Here is a 9,779-nt window from a genome sequence, read left to right as displayed (position 1 = left end):
GTAAAATTTTTTTTTTTTTTTTTTTTTTTTAATGATAATGTGTTATTCATGGGATGTTCAGGAAGCTTTTTAAAAGATGATGATAATAATAATAATAATAGAGAAATGGAAAATGAACAACCGGAAAACAAACAAACCCCCATTGTGGTAAGGATTCATTTTAAATTTTTGTTTGCTTTTCAATTAATTTTACTCGGGGAAGGGGAGGTGGGGGGAGATTTTTTCGTACATGATAAAGTTTATTTTTAAATTAAAATATTTTTTCGGACTTGAAAAATTTTAATTATTATTATTATTAAATTCGTTGGACTTATTTGATGTATGCATACACGACGTATTTCCTTATTTTTTTTAGTGTGCGTGTGTGCGGGTGCGAGCACGCATTTTATTAATTAATATTTAAATTAATAATATTTTTTTTTGTAAATAGAATCCGCATGTGAAAAAATTATTAAAAAGCGAAAGACCGGATGATTTGCTCATGGCTTACATATATTTAGATAAAGAAATATCAGATGCTGAAAACGAATGTCCAGCATCAATTTATGGAGAAGCATTATCCAGACAACAACAAATAAAATCTCATTTACAATTAGCTTTGGAAGAAAAAAATCATAAGTAATTTTTTTTAAATAAAAAAAAAAAAAGAAAGAAACTCAAACGTCATTAAGGGTATTTGTTTATGTTTTCATTTTGGGGGGGTTGGTTTTTTTTAGCGAATTTTTTTCAGAAAAATGTTCAATTTACGATATATTTATCGAACTCGGTTTGAAAAATTCTAAAAATGCAATAGAACACGAAGAATTTGTTGCTAGAATCAATAGGAGAGCATTAAATTTAAATTCAATAAGAATTTGGCAAGAGGAAACGGAAAATATTGAAAATCGAATTGAAAAAGCATCAAAGAAAATCGATGATTTACAAAAAGCTTACAATTTACAAGAACAACTTTTAGGTAAAATTTTCTTTTTTCTTTTTTTTTTTTTTTTTTGCTCCCTACTGTTGGAAATATTCAATGATTTTTCAATTAGTTTGTTGTTTTGTTTTGTCCCCCCCCCCTCTCTCTCTCTCTCTCTCAGTATTAATGTAGAATCAATAATGTTTTTTTTTTTTTTGTTTCGAAAACCAAACAAAATTAAAAAAAAAAAAAAATAGTTTTAAAAATGGATGATAATTCTTTTTAATTTCAACCAACCATTACTATTATCATTATTATTATTATTATTATGAAGAAAACAATAAACACACACACACACATATATATATATATATTTTTTGTAATTAGATAAAATTTTTTCTAAATCTTACGGAAATGAAACAGAAGTCATGTTGGAAAAACAATTAGACAGAATGAGATATTATAAAGATTTACTTTGCATCGGTGTCATGCAATGGGAAGCTTGTTTGGAAAGAATTAAAAATGCCGTACGTTTATCAAAAAGAGGTTTTTCCTCTTGGAAATTAATTAAAAACGAGTTAGTATAATAAATAATAATAAATAATAATAATAATAATAAAATTAAAATAAATTATAATTAGTCGTCGTAGTAATTTTTTAATTTTTTTTTTTTTTTTATAGATTTTTGGAAAATAAAATTAAAAATGCAACCGTAGCAAGAGATTGCTTTCAAGAATCAATCATTCTCATTCATTCATCGGAAGAATTATTACAAGATGTACAATTTCCTTATTGTACGACAAGAGAACTCAAAGGTGTATCGCAGGTAAAAAAAAATTTTTTTATTTTTATTTATAAAAGTATGCATTTTGCGAGTATGAAAGTATTACAAATAATATAATTTATTTTATGCAGGCGCTTGAATATATTTTCACCGACATCTTGATCGAAGATAGATATTTACATGCGACGCAAGTTTATAAAAATCTCCGTGAAAGGGCAACACTTTTAGAAAATTGGATGAACGAGGTAAGATAGTTTTTAAAAATTACAATAGATGTCACTAAATTAAGAAAAAAAATAATTTTCACGTTAAAAAAAAAAAAAATTTCATTTTCGACTTTCATTTTCATTTTATTTTTATTAAAAAAAAACCCTCTATTTATAATAATTACGAATAATTATTATTAATTTATAAAATCGAAATTAAAAATATTTTACAACAAGACAAAAGTGAAAAGTAATATATATATTAATAATTTAAATTATTTATAGGCAAAAAATAATAATAGTAAACTTACCCTAATTAAAAATAAAAATTACAAAACAATATGGTTCCGCCATTAATGACAAATAATTTTAAAAACAAAAATTTATATTTAATCATTGTTAGAAATTAATATCTGAATCTAAAAGGTAAACACAAGATGCTAATTTGATACCCTCAGTGAGTTATCATTTAATTTTTTCTTTACTTCCGGTTTTCATTTAAAAACCTTTTCGCAATTGACCCGTAACGAATTATTTAAACAAAATGTTTTTTTTTGTTTTTCATAACTAATTTTATTCCCTATACGATGAATTTGATAAAACAGATTTTTCGGAATTTATGAAAAAAAAATTTTGTATGAAATCCGGTTTGGAAAAATGACGACGATGGTAAAAACCGCAAAAAAAAAAAAAAAAAGAATTATGAAAATGATAAAATTTAATAACATCCGCCATATTGAATTAAAAATTTTTATGTTTTCTGATTTCACTATCAATATTATTACTCAACAACAACAACAACAACTACTAAGAAATAACATAAACACAAAATTTTTTTCGTGGAAAATCCAATAAGAATCACGTTGATAAGTAAAAGTTTGAGTTGTTGTAAACCCGTCCGCCATTTTTTTTTTCAACCAAATTTTTTTATTTACAATTTCAGGTTATGGATACGAAATTAAAAAAAGATTTTTTAGAAGCGGAGGAAAATATTCAAAAAATATCGAAAAAATTAAAAAACGAAAGAATATCGTTGATAAAAAGAAAATTTAATTTAAATAATTTTGTCACACCGGAATCACCCGCTAAAACAAATTTTAATAAAAATGGCGAACGCGATGATGATGACGTATTAATAAAATCAATTAATGATATAAATTCATCTTTTGTACCTTTAAATCAAAATTACGTTAATCAAAATGATTTTGATAAAATTTTAATTGATAATAAAAATAAAACCATTTGGCCGAGCAGAAGAATAGACGAATTGCAAAATTATTACATTCAAAAACAATAATATAAAAAACCGGAAATGGATGAGTTTGTAAAAACATCCAACGAAAACGTGGAATAAGAATAAGATTTTGTGTTGTTGTTTTTCTAAAAAAATAATAAAACATTTGTCATCATTTTATTTAAAAAAAAACAAAATCCTCCAACTGTACTCTTTTACTAAAAAAAAATTTTTTAACGGTAGCCATTTTTTTTTTTTTTTTCATTATTTTAGTCACGTCATTCACTTTTACATAATTTAATTTTTTTTTAAAATTGTTGTTAATAAAAAATTTTAAAAAAATAAAAAAAAAACGGAAATAAACCCGCGAAATTTTTTTTAAAAAAAAAAAACCGTTACGAATGATTTTTTACGTCATCGGTTAAAAAAATATGGCTGACAAAAAAAAAATTAAATAAAATATATATTAACAATCTTTTTGTAAAAAAAAAAAAAATTTCACTTTCTTTCTTTCTTTCTTTCTCTTTCTGCCACGACCAAAAAAAAAATTTATTTATTTATTTATTAACAATTAATATCTTTATAATAATAATAATAACGAGAATGGAAAAAAAATTTGTTGTTTTTTTTATCATTATCGTCATTACCATCATCATCATCATAATAATAATCATGATTCTCGTATAAATATCATTATACGTAAATTTAATAATAATGATCTCAGAATTGAATCATAGTTGTTTTTTTTTTTTTTTTAAACAACAACAACATAACTTGTTTTGGCGTTTAATCGTTGCTCCTTTCGCCACCACACACATAAACTTCCACATACCTAAAAAAAAATTTCACTTCAACAAATTTAACAACGTACGATTATTTTTGTTTTTTTTTTAGTTAGTTTGACTATAGAATTTACACAAGACGGTTGGTTGGTTGGTTGGTTGGTTGTTGTTGTTGTTGTTAGAAACAACAAGAAGATAGAGAAAGCATTGGTTGGTGGTTACCGGAGAGATGTTTTTTTTTTTTTTTTTAATATTTATTATTATTATTATTATTTATAGTTGTTCAGTGTAAGATGGGTCGTCGGCCATTGGGTCTCTTATAGGTTTCGTTCGTTCGTTCGTCCGTCCATCTATGTTTCCTTTTAAATTTTTTTTTTTTTTTTTTACTGTTTAATATAACGCAGCACGTACGTAATTACGTGTGCGTACACGCGTATTAATAATAATAATAATAATAAATTTTTTTTTATTTGTGATTTTAACAGTCGATGATATATAAAATATCGGGAAATTTTTTTTTTTTTTTTGTTATGTACACTGCTACCTTCTGTGAGTAATTTTTTTTTCTTTTCTTTTCTTTTCTTATTAAATTTTGATTATTATTATTATTATAAGAAAAAGAATTTTCTAGAATTTTTTTTTTATTAATTTTTTCACGTATTTTTAATAAAGAAAGAGGAGGGAAAAAAATCAAAAAAAAAAAAAAAACGTGAAAAGAAAAAAGAAATTTTTTTTTATTTTTCTGCTACCACGTATGTTTGTTAATTAAAACGGAAATAAGATGAAGAAAAAATTACGATCGAGATATCGTTTTTAAAAAATATTTAGCAGGAGCGTAACCTTACATAAATATTATTTAATTATATTATTAGAATCCTAAAAAAAAAAAAAAAAACTTTTTTTTAAAAATACTTTTGGTTAGGAAAAAACATAAAATGTTTTACCGTTAAAAACATATTCGACTGTTTAAAATATGTTTTACCATTATTATTATTATTATTATTAGAAAATATCGTGGAAAAAAAAAAAAACAAAAAAACATTTTTCTCAATGGTAAAAAAAAAAAAAGAAAAACTTTTGTTTTCACTTTTTCAAGTTTTAATGAGTGAATTTATTTGTTTATTTTTTTACAATTGACTTTCTTTCGTGCTGGTTTTCTATGTGCATCTATGGTTTTCTTACGTTTCGATTTTTTAATACCGATAAATTTAAAGGGAAAAAAAAGAAAATTCGAGCAGCGAAATCTTCGCCTTATAATATACATATACATAATAATCTTTTAAAATTTTTTTTACATAACGTTTACATACATAGAAATTTAAAAAAAAAATTGAATAAATAATTTATTTATTGGCAGAATACATAATTTTTTTTAGTAATAAATAATATATGTATATTATTAATAATTAAAGTCACGCGTGGTTAAGGTTCCGTATTCGTTAAACGATTTCTTATAAAAAAAAAATTTCTTTTTGTTTCCGTTTCGTTTTTATTTACTTCTTCCGGAATGAATTTTTTTTTTTTTTTGTTTAATGAAACATTTCCGGTTGTTAATTTTTTTAATTTTCTTTTCTTATATATATATATAAATAAATTTTTTTTTCGTTTTGTTTGAACAGGATTTTTCAATAAATTAAAAGAAAAGAAAAGAAGAGAAAAAAAAATTACGAAACAGTAAAAAAAAAAAAAATGGAAAGTTTATTTTATTATTAAAAATTTTCTTTTTTTTTTTTTGTTCCTACAGATGATGATAAAAACTTTTAAAAAATCGATTGTGTGAACTAACCGTTATCGATAACGACAACAACAACACAAAATTTCAATTATTATTATTATTATTATTTACAAAAATATCGAAAAGTGTCTGTTTTTCAAAAGTGTTTTAATAAAATTAAACCCGGAATATTCATAATAATAATAATAATAATAAATATTATTGAAAAACGTATAAAAAAAAAAAATTTTCCATTCAAGAAAGTTAATTAAGAAAGAAATGCATAGACTAAACGATAATAATAATAATAATAATAATAATAATAATAATAATAATAGTTAAAAGAAAAAATTTATCATCAATTAGTTTAAAAAAAAAAGTGAAAGTAAAACTCTTATTATTAACAAGAGTTAATTAATTTTTCTTCTTCATTTTTTTGAGGGGGCGAGGAAGAAGGAGGAAATAATTAAAAACAAAATAATATCGATTTATCGATTGATTGATCGATCGATTAATCGTATACATATCATCATCAATAGATACATATCGATAAAATATGGCACCGACATGTTGTCATCTATGGAATGCAAATCAATTATGGATTAAGGAAAGGTAAGAAAAATTTCATTATTATTATTATAACTAAACTTTTTTTTTTTTTTTTAATAACAAATTTTTTTTTTAAATAACAATAAGTTGTAGTTAATTAATTTTAATATAAATAAATAAATAAAAACAATGGAGAAAATTTATTATTATAAACAAAAAATTAAAAGAAAGTCAGAGGATAATGAAAAAAAACCGGAAATGGATATCGAAATTTTGTTTTTGTTTTTTTTCGTCGATTCGCACGAATTAATTAAAAAAATTTCTTCATTGAATTTATTTATTTATTTTATTATTAATAACTGTTATTGACGAAAGTTTAAACGAAAAATATTAATTATTAATTAATAATTAATTATTAAAATCATTTAAATAAATAATTTTACCGTATCGGTGACACTCGGAGAGAGAAAATTTTTTTTTTCGGTTGAAAAATTCAAACGCGATTGACATTCGTACAGTTTCAAGAGATAATAATAATAATAATATAATTTATTTGAATTATTTAATAAAGGAAATTTAAAAGTAATGGACTACGCCACTGTCCGCTTTCTTTCTATCCAAGAAAAATGGCAATTAAATATATCGTGAACGGGTGATATCGATTACAGAATTTTTTTTTTATATTAATATAAATATATAATCGTACAAAACCTGCCATGCCTGTTTGGTTGGTTCAAGGTCGAAGTTCCGTCCAGTGAAACTTTTTTTTTTTACTGGATAAAATGTTTGCTCGCTATTGGTTGGTAATTAATTCGTTCATGTTTTTTATTATTATTATTCTTTCTTTCTTTCTTTCGCATTTTTTTTTTGGAATTTTTTATTACTAGGAAAAAAAATAAAACATAACTACGAGGAGGAAAGCTAGTCACAATATGAAAATAATATACAAAAAAAAAACAACAAAGTAATCAATCAAAGTAAAGCTCGAGGGTATACGTATTTATAAAAAATGAATACAATAATAATAATAATAATACGTTCGACAATTAGAAAATGATACGGAATTTTTAAAAATAATAACTCTATGGTTTTCCCTTAAAAAGGAAAAACCGGGAAAGGGGGATGAAATAGGGATTCGAAGAAGGAAAAAAAATCTCAAAATATTATTTATTAATATATAAAACAATAAAAAATTTTTAACGAAGTGTTTTTGCTATTGCTAATAATAATAAATGATTAAGGAAATAATAATAATATTTTTTTTTTTAATTTTACGACGTTTAAAAACCTATGAAAATTAATAATAATAATAATGATAAAAATAATTTCTAACGTGTTTTGTTGCTCCGCGTTTCCCATTATTATTTTATTTATTATTGCCTTAAACTCTTGTTTCTACTTCCAATATAATTTTAAGTAAAATAACTTTTACTTGCAGTTTTTTTTTTTTCACTTTTACTTTCTATTATTGAAATTTAACGTTTGAATGATGAAAGAAAGAAAAAATAATAATAATAATATAAATGTAAACCGTAGCAAATTTTGAAATTTTTTTTTTTTCAAAAACGAATTTAAAAATTATTATTATTATTATTTTAATTATTAATTTTTTTCTTAAGAATCCAAATTTAAAAAAATAATAAAATTATCGAAATTTATTTATTTTAAATGAACTATAGCAAAAAAAAAAATTAATCTTTTTTTCTCATTATTTATAATTACAGAAGAAAAAAAAAATTTCATTTTTTATCGATAGCAAAAATTAATTAAATAAATTCTGTTATTAATTAATTAATCAATTTGCGCTCGTTTAGATTTATATAGAAAGATTTTACTACTACGAATAATATTTAGAATAAGGATTAAAAGTTTTTTTCTATTTGCTATTATTAAAATTTTGATATTATTTATAAAACATTTTTTTAAAAAAAATAATTCGATTCTCGCATAATCTTTTTATTTAAACCTCGTTTATATCATTCATTTATTATTAATTCTAATGCCACGTTTTTTAACACCTCAAATTATTTCCATCCCTTTTATTCGTTTGTTCGTGCGCGTGAATGATTCTCGCATTTTCTATTCGTATATTTTCTTTTATTTATATATATAAGGGAGGGGGCGGGAGCGGGGGGAAAATTTACATCGTATTTTTAGTATTTATTAGTTGTTTAAATTATTATCATTTCGACACGTCACGTTTTTATCAATTCATTTTGTTTTCACTTAATAATTATTCATACGTTTACGTTTACTATTATTATTATTATCATCATCTCCATTATCATCATCACTATCATCATCATTATCATCAAACGTTTAAAAAATAATTAAAAAAAGATTTTTGCTTTTTTTTTATTCGTTTTTTGTGTTTATTAAAATAAAATCATAAAAGTCCCCTCGCAATTTTTTGTTTTTTCCAAAATGATTTTTGTGGGGGAGGGAGGGAGGAAGGGAGGAAAATCATTTTCGTGATTTCGGTAGGATGTAAATGAATCGTAATGGTTGAAGTTACGACAACAAATAAATTTATAATTTATTGTTAAAAGGTATTTAAAAAATACGTCAGGTTTTCAGGTTTACCGAGTTCAAAGGCAGGTCTAGGATAATTTAACCGAGGGGTCAAGGTCAAAAAAAGAAAGATTGAAAAAAATAAAAAAGAAAGAATGAGAAAGAGAGAGACAGAGAAAAGTGTTAAAATTATTCAATAAGTTGATGTTATATCATCATCATCATCATCATCATCATCATCATTATTATTATTATTATTATTATTATTATTATCATTATCATCGTAGGCAATAGTTTGAGAATTAAAAAAAAAAAAAAAATTTTTTTTTTGTACGATTTCAGGTTTTATAAAAAAAAAGACTTGCGGGGGTTCGTCAAAACATGTAAACTTTATTAATCGATCTCTCTTTTTCTCTCTCTCTCTCTCCCCCCCTTCCCCGCCCATATCTCTCTCTCTCTTTTCTTTTCACTTTCTCTTCTTTTTTGTACCGACCTACTTTTTCACCTTTTAAAAAAAAAAAAATTTATTTTCGTATTGTTTTTCTTTTATTTACTTCAATATTTGCCATTTTTCATTTTTTTTTTTTTTTTAATAATGACTGGGATTCAACATTATTTTGTTTTGTTTGTCGTTTGTTGTTGTTTTCGTTTGTCTTTAACGAATCGAAAAAAAAAATTAAAAAAAAAAAAAAACAAATTTTTAAAATTAGTTTATGTTGTAAATATTATTGCATAAATTATGTTTGTTTTTTTTTTTCGAAAAAAAAACGCATCGTCCTTAAAAAGTTTTAAAACACAAACGATTTTTTTTTAAAGTTTTGAAACAAATAAAAAAAGAAAAGAATAGAATAGAAAAGAATAGAAAATGAAATTGTTAAAAAAAAAAACTGTTACGAAACATTTTTGTTAGATAATAAATTATTCTCTTCACGGTAAAACCAATGATTCCGTTCACTCTCTCTCTCTCTCTCTCTCTCTCTCTCTCTCTCTCTCTCTCCATGAATTTTTTTTTTAATACGTTTCTCTCTCTCACTCTCTCCGTCTGTCTCTCTCTCTCTCTCCACAACGACTTCACTCTCATCACACTCTTACTTTGTGTAG

At 23.3% G+C, this 9,779-nt stretch overlaps 2 protein-coding genes across 2 annotated transcripts; both read left to right on the top strand.

The window, feature by feature from the left end:
- Nucleotides 1-48: 48 nt before the first annotated feature.
- Nucleotides 49-2,318, top strand: Phum_PHUM571860 (uncharacterized protein; the record flags this gene model as incomplete). The annotated part of the gene is made up of 8 exons (XM_002432097.1): nt 49-147; nt 431-618; nt 653-672; nt 731-955; nt 1,322-1,444; nt 1,615-1,715; nt 1,814-1,927; nt 2,292-2,318. 8 exons carry the CDS (start codon nt 49-51, stop codon nt 2,316-2,318), a joined length of 897 nt encoding a protein of 298 aa, XP_002432142.1.
- A 227-nt stretch (nt 2,319-2,545) lies between these two features.
- On the top strand, nt 2,546-3,185 carry Phum_PHUM571850 (uncharacterized protein; the record flags this gene model as incomplete). Its single annotated transcript, XM_002432096.1, has 2 exons — nt 2,546-2,557; nt 2,832-3,185. The coding sequence occupies 2 exons, from the start codon at nt 2,546-2,548 to the stop codon at nt 3,183-3,185; spliced, it is 366 nt and encodes a 121-aa protein (XP_002432141.1).
- Between the last annotated feature and the right edge of the window lie 6,594 nt (nt 3,186-9,779).

Source organism: Pediculus humanus, genomic scaffold, assembly GCF_000006295.1.
Source record: "Pediculus humanus corporis 1103172108303 genomic scaffold, whole genome shotgun sequence".
Taxonomy (NCBI): domain Eukaryota; kingdom Metazoa; phylum Arthropoda; class Insecta; order Psocodea; family Pediculidae; genus Pediculus; species Pediculus humanus.
The sequence above is the reverse complement of the archived record's forward strand: the minus strand, read 5'-3'. Positions and strand labels throughout refer to the sequence as shown.